General features: G+C 51.2%; 1 protein-coding gene across 1 annotated transcript; it reads right to left on the bottom strand.

Moving 5' to 3' along the window:
• Positions 1–1109: 1109 nt before the first annotated feature.
• On the bottom strand, positions 1110–1763 carry LOC133925485 (uncharacterized). The gene is made up of 2 exons (XM_062371400.1): positions 1500–1763; positions 1110–1388 (listed from the first exon to the last, which is right to left on the bottom strand). The coding sequence occupies exons 1-2, from the start codon at positions 1761–1763 to the stop codon at positions 1110–1112; spliced, it is 543 nt and encodes a 180-aa protein (XP_062227384.1).
• Between the last annotated feature and the right edge of the window lie 11562 nt (positions 1764–13325).

The raw sequence follows: 13325 nt of genomic DNA, 5'->3' as shown, positions 1-13325 counted from the left end.
TCCACTTAAAAGGCCCCGGGCACTACCGAGCCTCTGGGGTTCTCGGGTTTTCTCACTGCTCGAGCTGCTCGAGCGGTCGGGAGCCTATACCCTGGGGGCGGGCTGTCGGTGCTCGGTCCGGTCCGTCCTAGCCCGAGCACCACCAAACCATGGGGACTCTTGGTCGCATTTCCGCCCGCACGTGTCTCCAGTCTACCTGTTTGAGTGGTCGCAGAATGGGAAAGTGTTCCCTGGTCGTCACGTGCTCCGTGCTGGATCGACCTATCTCCTGAGCAAGGAAGTTCATGCCTTTGTCTTTTGACTTAGCCGCTGCGGACTCGCGAGGGCTCGGGGGCTGAACGCGCAGAGAAGGCCTCACTGCTCGGGCGACAAGTGATCAGGGTGACTTCGTTCTCAGGGAGGGAAAGGTCGGGCTCGGTCTGACTGAGTACTCCTCAGGGCATCAAGTGAAAAGAATATAAACTCATCAAGCACTAAGAAGAACACTGGAGTTGCGACCCCAAAGAAAGGCTTCCATTATATTCACAAGAAAGGACAGCTATTCTGAGGGATCACTCCCATACTTACATCAAGTCAAAGAAAAAGAAAATTACAAAAGCCTAATCTAAGTCGGAGCCCTCAGGCTCGGAAGATAGCGGGGCCTCCTCGTCGCTGCTCCCCGGGTCCGGAATCGGCAGCGCCTCTCACGTGAAGCAGGCCGCCACCTAGGCAGCAGCGCCCCGGACTACCTCCCGGGCGGCCTCCTCCTCGGCCTCGACCACCCCTTCCCGAGCTAGTTCCAGTGAGAAGTTTGGGTCTCGGCTCCGGTAGCAGGCCAAGACGTGCTCAGCCACCGCTTGCGCCAGGCTACGTCCTTCCCGGGTTGCAAGCTCCTGCACCGCCTGGGGAAGCGCCTCGAGGCGTTGGCTGATTCTCTAGAAGCCAAGGGCGATGTGGCCGATGCCCGTCCCCTTCGCTCCCACATGGACTCGCCCGAGCCCGGCCACCCTCACGGACCTCCGTGCTTGCCGAAGGACGTCCTCCATCATCAGCTTCACATTGGCCCATTCGGTCCTGGCGGTCTCGAGCTCCTCCGTCATGCTCTGCAGCCGCTCCTCGAGGCTCTGTCCCTAGGCCGCGCCGGTTGAGCTGCCGCCGGTCGCCTGGGCTTCAGCCAGCTTCACCCGCTCTGCAAGGGTGGAGAGGACCTGCTCGCGGGCGGTCAGCTCAGACTCCCACTTGGCGGTCTGCTCCTCCCAAGCAGCTGAGGCCACCAACGCCTTGGCAGCCTCAGTCTCCCAGCGGATCAGCAGCTCCTCCCAGGCGTCCAGGTCCATCGCCGTGATGCTGATGTCGGTCTCGCGGATCACGACGTCCTCCTCCCGGTGCCGGAGCTCCTCCTCCTGCCACTGGAGTTCACCACGGCTCTGCTCAACCTCGCCTTTCTGGTGGACCAAGTCCGCCTGGGAGGCCTCCGCCGTCCTCTCGCGGGCCAGGACCGCCTCCTCCCGAGCCTCCACCTGCCTCTCCCTGGCGAGTAACTCGGCAGCTTGCTGTCGCGATGTCTCGGCCAGGCGGGCGGCTTCTTCCTGCTCCCGCACGGCCTCCGTGCGAATGCCCTCCAGGACCTCCCGCTCCTCCTCTAGAGCGCGCCGCTCGTTCTCGTTGAAGGCGTGTGCCGCGGCAACGCGGGCCTCAAAAAGTCGCCTGCCCTCGGCCAGCCGCTCCCTCTCCTCAAGGAGGGTGGCGCGGCCCGCTTCAAGCTGCGTCCTCTCTCCCACCATAGCCGCCACCAGCCACTCGATCACCTCCCAGGCACTTCCTAGCACGTCCGTGAGGGGTTCTGCAGGCCGACTGGGCGACGGCCGGGCGCTGGGTCCCCTGCGAGCCCCCTCCGAGGGGCTCGGGGTCCCCGAATACTGGCATGCAGGCACCGCCCACGACGAGGTCGTCCGCCCCACGCTTGACGCGCTCGGGGCGGGCTCAGCCGGCGCCGGTTGCTCAAGCACAGCCCCTGCCATCGGCTAGGGGCAGGGCAGCGCCTGTGGCTCTATCTCGGTCGGCGCGCTCAGCGGCTCCGGCCCCACCGGCGCGGTCGGCTCAGGCGGCCTGCAAAAGAAAAATGAGGTCAGTCTCCGAACTCACTGCGGGCAAGGCATGCTCGGGAAAAAGGGGGGAAACTGACACAGATTTTGGTCTCCGGTATTGCCACCATGATTCCGGGATCCTGTACCCCGGGCCCGGCGGTGTTGGCCCGGAATCCTCCCTCCTCCTCTTCCGCGGGGGGCTCTGCAGGGCCGCCGCGCGATCTCCGGGCTCCAGACCAGGCCCAAGTAGATCAAGGTCTGGTTCCAGAACTGCAGATGCCGCCCCCGAGGCCGGCCCCGCGCTGGACGATTGACCGCCCCAGCCTCCCTCCTCGCCAGGCGACGGCGACGGCGGGGACGCCGACGTAGGAATGAAAGTCCGGGGGCGCTTCCCTCTGTCCCCCGGCGCTGTCGCCGCCCCACTACCGGCGGCGCCTCCTCCTCTGGCCTGGCGACTGCTGCCTGCCTCAGACCCACCGCTGGCCTGCGGCCCACCGCCCGCGGTGCCCTGGCCGCCGGTCTGCCCCGGACCACCTGCGGCCTCCTCGCCGGCCGCCTCGTCCACCCCGGGAATCTGGATAGTCCCGGGGTTCCGGCGTCCTGGCCGGTCGACCAGCCCCTGGGCGTCGAACTTCGGCAGCTTCGCTTGCAGCGCCACCTAGTTTGGGTCAGCGCAGAGCGCTAGCCCCTTCCAGGGAAGCTCCGCCCGGCTCAGGTCGTCCACCCCAATCACCACCCGGAGCTGGCCCCTCAGCGCCGGCCTGTCCAGGTCCCACTCCGCGCTGATCTGGGTCCGGGTGATGTCCTGGGGGCCGGTGTACACCTAGTAGGGCCGGGCCTGCTCCCGCAGGAAGTCGATGCGCTCCAGGATCGGCTCCATCTGCGCGTCCGCCTGCGGCGGCACCTCCCAGGTCGCCTTCTGGGGCTCCGCCGCCCTCTCCGACAGCACCAGGCGGTCGTAGGGGCTGACGTCGATGTAGAACCAGTCGCGCCACCAGTCCTCCCATTTGCTCCGCAGCACCTGGGGAATGTACTGCTCCCCCAGGCCATCCCGTAGCCGAAAATTGCAGCAGCCGGCGACGTCCGCGGTGGAGAAGCCCCTCTTCTTCCCAGCCGACCGCAGCACGAAGAAGTGCCAGAAGAGCGACACCGACGGTGGCACCCCCACGAACATCTCGCAGAGGTGGGTGAAGATCGCCAGGATGACGACGGAGTTGGGGCTGAGGTGCACCAGCTGGATCCCGAACATGTCGAGGATCTGAAGGAAGAATGTCGAGAACGGCGGCACTAGCCCGGCCACCATGAAAGAAGTGAAGAGGACGATGCGCTCCGGCCGGTCCATCACCGGCGGGAAGCTCACCGGCGTCACCACCGAGGCCCCCCGCTGGCCCTCGGGCACCATCAACTTCCGCACCTTGTCCGCCGCCTCCTCATTCACAAGCCGGGACTCCGGCAGCACGCTGTCGGGCGTCTTGTCGCGGCGGCTTCTTCCCGCTCTCGACATATTGTCAGGGTGGGGGATGATCTGGGATGGTGGGGGAAGAGAGGTGCTCTAATCGCCTAAGGGAGGTTTAGGGCTCAGGAGCGCAAGGAAGACGAAGGCTTGTTCGCAAAGATGGCGTAAAGAGGGGGGTGGTTCACTCCCCTCCTCCTTTAATACTCCAGGGAAGTTCAAACGTCGCCTGCCGCGGCGCGCTCGGTGGGACGGTTTCCTCAGCCAGCGCACCCGTCAGGCAAATCTCCCTCGGGCCGTGCGGTTGTCAGCAGTTACCAGGCGTATTTTCCTCGATTTGCGCGGTTGCCACGCGCGTCGCCTACCTCTTTATCACGCGACGCCTGTCCCATTATCGCGCGCCTCAGGAGTTGTCTGGAAGCGCGTCCGTTCGACTCCCCGTTGGGCCGTACCAGAAGCCCGGACCAGAAGGGCCAATGTCTAAGAGCGCGCCACGTGGTGTCGATGCTGGTTTCGGCCTCGTTGACGACGAAGGGCCCATCCGTAGTCTCTGGGCCATCGCCTGCCAATGGGCTCGGGGGCTGCTGTCGGTGAATAAGGAACCGGGGGTCCCTGAATCCCGAGGCTAGGCCAGCAATCTGCCAAGTAGCGCCATCCCGCGGAGTCGCCTCCGCAAGGTAAAAAAGATTAAGTTCCGGAAGAGGGCGCTCGGGGCCACAGTCAGTGGTCCCTGAGTACCCAAGTTCCCCGATGATCTGGAAGTCTAAGTGCCGAGAAGAAAGTGCTCAGGGAGGTCTACGGTTACCCCCAAGCACCCGAGTCCCCCGAAGACCAGGAAAGCTAAGTACCGGGAGAAGTGTGCACGGGGCCGCGAGCGGTGGCCCCGTGGGCACCCAAGTACCCCGAGAACCCACTGAAGGAAGTTCCGGGAGAGAATGCTCGGGGCTGCGTGCAGCGGCCCCCGAGCACTCGGTCCCCCGAGGATCTGTACAAGTGTGCCCGGGAGAGAGTGCTCGGGGAGGTGAACAGTAGCCCCCGAGCACTCGGTTCCCTGAGAACCAAGGAAGGGCATTCTCCGGAGAGAGTGCTCGGGGAGGTGAACAGTGACCCCCGAGCACTCGGTTCCCCGACGACCTAGGAAGCCCCCTGACAAGTAGCCCCCATAGGGGCCCACTGATGAGGTGTCAGCTAGTCAAAGGCCCGAGGCCACATTTAAGAGCGCGCGTGGCCTGTCACCTCCAACTGCTCCCGCCACACTCGGTGTCAGTTCCTGCCACATTCTGGCAGAAGGGCGTGGGGTCATTAAATACACGGGTCCCATCCCGTGCCATCCGACCCGTCTCGGGATAACGTCGTGAAGGCCGAGGCGTTCCGTTTGCCGCGCTGCTGTGGCAGAAGAACAAGACAGGGCGGGCACGCCGGGCTGCTCTGCGGCTGCCCGGTGGGCCCTCTCCATGGCGCCCGTTGCCAGCGCATTTATGGTGACGGATGACCGGGCGCGGGGCGCATTTTCAACCCCAATCACTTCGCACAGAGGCTATGATGACGCCCTTTCCATTTATGGTGCCTTGGAGCTCGTGCTCTCCCATTCGGGGCACGCTACTGCTGGCGGGTATTTAAAGCAGCCGACAGCACGGACAAAGAGAGGCTGAATATCAGAACAAGCGGGAAAATATCGGAACAGGCTCGACAAGTTAGACAATCCCAGAGGAAGTAAGTAGAGAAGAGAAGGGAAGAGAAGCCCAAGAGCACCCAAAGCAGACAGATACGCACAGACCGAAGAACAAGGAGCCCCAGGCTCTAGGATAGACAAACATTCTTGTAACCAGCAACATCCTTGAGGGACATCCTCAGGGCATTCATAGTATCCATACAGGAGTAGGGTGTTTTGCCTCTGTGCGGCCGAACCTGTCTAAACCCCAGTGCATTTACTTCGCTCCGCACTAGATCATTCCACCCCGCCGGCCATCGCATTTATACCCATTTATTTCTCCGGCAAACATATTCAGGATCATCCCCCCGGCCGAATCTCTAAAAAGGGGTCCCTCAGGATCCCTGCGACAGGAGTTAACCCTCCGACAACATCTATTGAGTTCCCTCGAACTTGGAAAGAAATGAAAATTCTTATGAGAGAAAGATTTATTACTCAATCTCATGCATCTATTTGTAAAGAAGGAGTGCATCTTTCGGAGGAGCAACCCCTTGTTGCACCTCTACCTGTGCCTAACATTTTGCAGGAAAATACGAACAAACAAGAAAAGAAAAATGAGAAGAAAAATAAGGAGAATGAGGAGACATCTGCTGCACCATGCATGTTACAAAAAGGTACAAATGCTAAAGTACCTATATCACCCGAGGAAGAGAACAAAGTAATGAAAAAGTTGCTACAATCACTTATGGTGAGAATTGTTTTGATATGCAGATATTGTCCACCAATGATTCTAATGTAGAGCAAATGTTAGTGGAACCAATTCTTGATTTATCTTTGTCAAAAGATGATTTGCTTGCTGTTCCTTGAGACAACAAAGAGTTGTGTGGTAATGCTTCACTTATACAACAACCACAGCTTGTGAATGAACGTGTTAATTCTGTTTTACAAATGAATACTTGTTTGAAATTAAACATGTTCAATGCATTGCCAGTGAGCAAGAAGAGCTGAAATTGCTATCTTCTCTAAATACTTTAGGTTATATTGAATTTGATGTTCTTTGTGATCTGGATAGTTTAGAGGATAAATTAAAACTTAATTCTGATTTGCCATGCTTGTTACAAAATACTTTTCATGTTATTGGAAAATACAATGATAAATTATAGTATATGGTGCATCGAGTTTATATTTGTTCAAAATTGAAATCTTCTATTATTGTGCCCCAAAGTGATCATTTAGAGGACTCGAGTACCAATATTAATATCATGTCAAGTTTTTCTAGTTCTATTTGCAACTCATCAAATAATTCGCAAGAATGGGAGCGTTGTTGGCTACTACCATAAACAACAACCATCTCTTCAACTTTCTTTGTACAGAAGATACAAATTGATATCAGGTTACGATGCAATATCACTTCTTTTAAAGAAGGGGACCAAGAAGTGACACATGCATACATTATACCAATGTTATCTACTATGGCCAATGATGATCAGGTACATTCATTTCAAAGAGAATTACAATTGTTTGATAAAGAACTTATGATATTACATAACGAGAATTCCTTGCGCATTTTGCTTTGTGTAGAAGTTTATGGGCAAGACAATGCTATACACAAACTGAGGATAGTTTGGTGTAAAGAAGGGGAGGATGATAAGGGCATGGCACCCTCGGATACACCCAAGGTGAATTCGTTATTGTTCGTACTTTCTTCATAAAGAATAGAATACTACTATATTTTTGCATTGTTTTGTTGCTTAGGAACATGGGAGAGGCATGACAAGCTCACCTGAATGTCATCACTGCAAGGCCAAGTCTACTCAGACTCAAAGTCGAGTCCTACTCAAACTCCAAAGTCTACTCGGAGTCCCAGGGCAGCCTGTCAGTAAAACGGGCATAACTCTCTCATACGAAGTCCAATTGAGGCGATCTTGGACTTGCTAGAAAGCTTATGATGAGCTCTTTCCAATAGATCTAGCCTGGACCAAAACTTGCCATACACAAAAACCATCACTTCAACTTTCTTTGTACAGAAGATACAAATTGATATCAGGTTGTGATGCAATATCATTTCTTTTAAAGAAGGGGAGCAAGAAGTGACACATGCATACATTGTATCAATGTTGTCTACTATGGCCAATGATGATCAGGTACATTCGCTTCAAAGAGAATTACAATTGTTTGATAAAGAACTTATGATATTGCATAACGAGAATTCCTTGCGCATTTTGCTTTGTGTAGAAGTTTATGGGCAAGACAATGCTATATGCAAACCGAGAACGGTTTGTTGTAAAGAAGGGGAGGATGATAAGGGCATGGCTCCCTCGGATACACCCAAGGTGAATTCGTTTCTCATTATTCGTACTTTCTTTGTAAAGAATAGAATACTACTATGTTTTTGTGTTGTTTTGTTGCTTAGGAACATGGGAGAGGCATCACAAGCTCACCTAAATGTCATCACTCGAAGGCCAAGTCTACTCGGAGTGAAAGTCGAGTCCTAGTCGAACTCCAAAGTCTACTCGGAGTCCCAGGGCAGCATATTAGTAAAATGGGCATAACTCTCTCATACGAAGTCCAATTGAGGCGATCTTGGACTTGCTGGAAAGCTTATGACGAGCCCTTTCCAATAGATCTAGCCTTGACTAAAATTTCCTTATAGTTTAGTCAGGGTTGATGAAATAATGTGCTGCATCACTATTTTGGGCTCTGTCGGGTCTTGTAATTGTGTCGAGGTCAGAGTCCAAGTTGTGTACACCTCTCTGCACGGCGGCACAACCCTAGGTCGACCTCCCCACGTCCCCTCTATATATACATAGTAGCCATCATAGTTTAGGCTTGAGTTTTGTTTAGATTATTCTGTTTTAGACAGTTTCGTAGTATATCAGTTTGTAAAGCCCCAACTCGAGTACTTCATTAGTAATTAGCAATATTCAAATTGCATCTACCTGTTCTTGCTTGTGTTCTCGATTCGCTTGCATGAAAAGCCTTCTTGGTGAGGTCAACCACGTCTTGGCATGGTTGGTAACCACAGAGTAGTAGTGTAGTAGTTGCGAGGGTTTTCGATCTGTTCTGATCGGAGCCTTTGGATAATCAATGTCGAAACTCCACCAAATTGACTTATCTCATTACCTTTCGGAAGATCGGGAACCCCATCCCCATCACTACCGTAGATACGTTGGTCGATGATGATCTAGAGGAGATATTGGCCGATACCGATGTTGATGATCTGGAGTAGATGTTGCGCGATGGGGAGGGGAACTTTACCAATGAAACAGAGTTTCAAAAGTTCCAGCGTATGGTAGAGGACTCTAAAACACCATTGTTCCTAAGCTATGAGAAGGAGCACACAAAGTTGTGTACCGTGCTTTCACTACTACAATTGATGGCAAGCAATGGGTGGTCTGATACAAGCTTCATAGAGTTGTTACTGTTCTTAAAGAAATTGCTTCCAAAGGGAAATGTGCTGCCAGAAAACACGTACCAGGCCAAGTAGGTTGTGTGCCCATTGGGGTTGGAAGTGCAGAAAATACATGCATGTCCAAACGATTGCATGTTGTATCGCGAAGAGTATGCGGACTTGGAAGCGTGTCTCATCTATGGTGCAGCATGGTACATGCGTGACGGTGATGATATCGATGGTGAAAGAAAGAAGAAAAGGCCTCACGTCAAGGAGATGTGGTATTTTCCTATAGTCCCCCATTTGGAACGTTTATTCGTGAACAAAAGATATGCCAAACTGATGCGATGGCACACCAAGGAGCACAAGGATGATGGAATGCTAAGACACCCTGCTGATTCTACACAGTGGAGAAATATTGATAGGAAATACAAGGAGCCATTTGCAGAAGTTGTGAGGAATATAAGATTTGGGTTGAGTACGGATGGGATGAATCCATTCGGCAATATGAGCACTTGGCCTATAGCTCTATGTATCTACAACCTCCCTCCTTGGTTGTGTATGAAGTGGAGGTACATTATAATGCTGGTGCTGATACCAAGGCCGATGCAACCTGGCAACAATATCGATGTCTACCTGAAACCATTAATGGAAAATCTTGTAATACTGTGGAACGATGGTGTGCAGGTTTGGGATGTGTACAAATGAGAGAACTTGACCCTACGTGCAATGCTGTTCGTAACAATCCAAGATTGGACAACCCTTAGCAACCTATCGGACGGACTGTCAAAGGCTATTGTGCATGCATGCATTGCTTAGATGAAACAGAGAGCTTGTGGCTGAAGAACAGCCAAAAAATAGTGTACCTAGGTCATCATAAATTTATTCACAAGGTTCACCCGTACCGCACCAACAGGAGAGCTTTTGATGGGAAAGTTTAGACTCGATCACCTCCTAAGCATCACTCTGGGAGACAGGTATATGAGATGGTAAAGGGGCTTAGGGTTATCCCTGGGAAGGGATGCGGGAGTACATCGGTTCCGAAATCTAATCTTAGAGGTCCTATGTTCAGAAAGAAATCTGTTTTTTTATGACTTAGCTTATTGGCCGAATTTGGTGGATCGACACGCAATCGATGTCATGCACATTAAGAAGAACGTGTGCGATAGCTTGATTGGTACGTTACTAGACATACCTAGCAAAACAAAGGATACACTCCAAGCACGGAAGGACCTAAAATGTTTGAAACTCAGACAGGATCTACATCCCGAAGATATGGAAAAAGGCGACAAATATGTTGGTCCCGCTAGCTACAGTCTGAGCAAGGCGGAGAAAATTGCAATGTGCAAGTGCTTGCATGGAATCAAAGTTCCATCCGGTTACTCCGCCAACATAAAGAGACTAGTAAACATGAAAGTTTGAAATTAACTGGCATGAAGTCTCATGATTGTCGTGTGATGATGACACAAATGCTTCCAATTGCAATTAGAGGTATTCTGCCGCCGAAGGTCCGAAATCCAATTATAAAGCTGTGTTCATTCTTCAACGCGATATCATAGAAGGCCATCGATCCGACAAAGCTTTATAAGTTGCAGGAAGACGTGGTTGAGACTTTATCCCAGCTTGAGGTGTTGTTCCCTCCATCATTTTTTGATATCATGGTGCATCTCATTGTTCACATTGTGAAAGAGATATGGATTCTTGGCGCCATGTTTCTACATCAGATGTACCCTTTCGAGAGGTTCATGGGAGTTCTGAAGAAATATGTTGGTAACCAAAATCAGTTGGAAGGCTGCATGGCTGAGGGCTGGGGCACCGAGGAGGTCATTGATTTCTGCGTCAACTACATGAATCTCAAATCGATTGGTGTGCCTATATCTCGCCATGAGGGGAGTCTACAGGGGAAAGGGATGATAGGTGCAAACTCATGCTGCACTAACGACCCCGTTTCATTCACACAAGCACATTTCGCAGTTCTGCAACAATCAGTTGTAGTGAACCCGTATGTCGAAGAACACTAGAAGATGATACGCACCAAAAACCCAGGGAAGTCCGATATTTGGATCGCACGAGAGCACATAGATCACTTTGGTGCCTGGTTACGTAGATAGGTGATGGATAAGTAGATAGAGTGTGCTCAATTGAATGTGTTGGCTCGCGGACCGTCAACTACAATGCTCACATTCCAAGGATATGACATAAATGGCTATACATTTTATACGAGAGCTCAACATAACAAGAGTGCCAACCAACATAGAGGTGTCCGTATAGATGCCTACGACTGCAATGGAAATAGGGAGACCTACTACGAATTCATAGAGGACATCTGGGAGCTCGACTATGGAGATTTAAAGGTTTTTCTTTTCCGGTGCCAATGTGTCAGACTCCCAAGGGGCGTGAAGATGGACAAGTACGGTATGACTATAGTGCACCAAAAACTTGTTGGATATAGAGAAGAACTATTTGTACTTATGAATGATGTTATGCAAGTCTTCTATGTAAAGAACCCGGACCCGGCTAACAAGGAGGAGCACCACGTGGTTCTTCAATGAAAAAGAAGGATTGTCGGAGTGGAGAATGTCGTTGACGAGGAAGACTACAATCAATTCGACGCGCTACATCCTTTCGGAGAGGACAACGACCTAGGTCCCATGGAAGACACCGACGAACCTCCTTACGTACGTTGTGATAATAATGAAGTGTGAATCGTTAAGACAAAGTAGTTAAATTGTTTTAATTATTAATTTATATTAACTAAGGACATGCTTTAATTTGTATTAACTAATCATGTGATGTAATTTGTTTTAGATGCAATTATACCTCACTTATGTTATGGGAGCTTCAATTTGTCATTTATGGTTGAAGATGTCTTTATTATTGAGCATATTGATTTTTGATATTTAATGAATTAGCAATAGCACAAGCACTATTGCTATGTAGTAATGAAGGTGTCATTACTATTGATTTACATTAGCTATAGTTATGAGCATAGTTATTTTCAATTTTTAATGATTTAAAATATTTATCTATGAAATTAAGATATATATGATTCTCCAATTATATATTTTAATTAATTAGAAAGCCCTAATATAGAAATTTAGGTATGAACATATTTATTTTAAATTTTTATTGAATTAGAAAATTGAACCATGAAATTTAGGTATATACAAAACTTAATTTTGGTATATAGCAAGTTCAAATTAAAATAAATATGTATTAGGATTTTAGGTCAACGGCATGTTAATAAATATAGATAGTACAAACTGAAGCAAATATACTTGAGTAGCATAGCGGTTAGTTCATTTGGTCTTTGGCCGGCCAGGTCGCAGGTTTGACGCTTGTGCTCAGCACAAAAAACTTTGCACCGATGTGCGGGGGAAGGGGGTTTCACTGCCAGCTGACGTAAAGGGCCGGCAGTGAATCACCCCTTCACTGCCGGCACAAATTTGGGCTGGCAGTAAAGCCTTGCTTCTATGCCTGTGCACGAATTGTGCCGGTAGTGAAAGCCCCCATTCACTGCTGGTCCACACTTTGAGTCGGCAGTGAAGCCCCCCTTATATAACCGAAGCACCACCCTGGCTCCCAGACTTAGAAAAATTTCTCCCCTTCCTCAAGCGCCTCCACCTCCGTCTTGTCCTCGTCCACACCGCCAGAGGACCACGAGCCTGAGTCCGCCGTCCCCGTCCACCTCGACGCCATCATCCTCCTCCCTGACACCGTGACCGTCCTCCTCCCCGGCGCTAACCTCGTCGTCCTCCCCGATGTCGTCCTCATTGTCCACCCTGACGCCGTCCCCGTCCCCCTCCCTGAGGACCATGAGGCCGCACCAAACAGGCTGAGCTCGCCATCCTCGTCCTCCTCGACACTATCGTCCTCCTCCCTGATGCCATCACCGTCCTCCTCCCCGACGTCATCCCGGTCCTCCACCCCAACTCCGTCCCTGTCCCCATACCCGAGGCCCTCATCGAGGACCAGTAGCTACCAGCACCGTCGTTGAGGTAATCCTCCTGCTCCTCCCCGTCCACCTCCTCCCCCTCCATCCCCTCTCCCTCCAGCAGGAGGTCGCGATGCACTATCTATGATGATGAATGGTGAATGGTTCTCTGATCCATAGTCTCTGATCCTTGTCTATGACGATGAAAAATGGTTCCCGAAATAGGATAGTCTCTGATCCTTGTCTATGATGATGAATGGTGAATGGTTCTCTGATCCTTGTCTATGGTGATGCCTAGTCTCATGGTGCTAGAGCCTTTTTCTTATAAGAACAGATGCTATACATATGATCTTTGGTTCTTTTTGCTAAAAATGATAAGATGCCATCTCCTCGTAATGTTGATGACTTGTGTATGTTGGCTGTTGGCGCAAGAGATTGTCTTGCGCTAACAAGTACGGTGAGAGTATCTTCTAAGGAGGAGACTCAAGCTTGGAGACGAATTTTGAGAGGAAGGGACACCGAAAATATATTGATAGTAGAAAATATTGGTCTAGGGGGAGTGTCACTATGTGTCTTTGTGTTTGTGTGTATCTATCCTCCTCCCCCAGATGACCATGGCCCCCTATTTATAGGGTTGTATGTGGCTTGGTATACAAGTTATCACTATGTACAAATATCTAGGACCTGGCCGAATTACATGGCATTATCTTGGATAACTAATTTTAACTCTACATAGAAGATAATATCTACCACAGCAAATATAGGGGCCGAACCAACCCTAGGGTCGGTGCAGGGCCGGTAGCCAAATACGGCCTGGCGCCGCACTGTCC

This window comes from Phragmites australis, chromosome 7 (assembly GCF_958298935.1).
Source record: "Phragmites australis chromosome 7, lpPhrAust1.1, whole genome shotgun sequence".
NCBI lineage: Eukaryota > Viridiplantae > Streptophyta > Magnoliopsida > Poales > Poaceae > Phragmites > Phragmites australis.
Note: the sequence above shows the minus strand (reverse complement) of the source record. Positions and strands in the feature narration are given on the sequence as shown.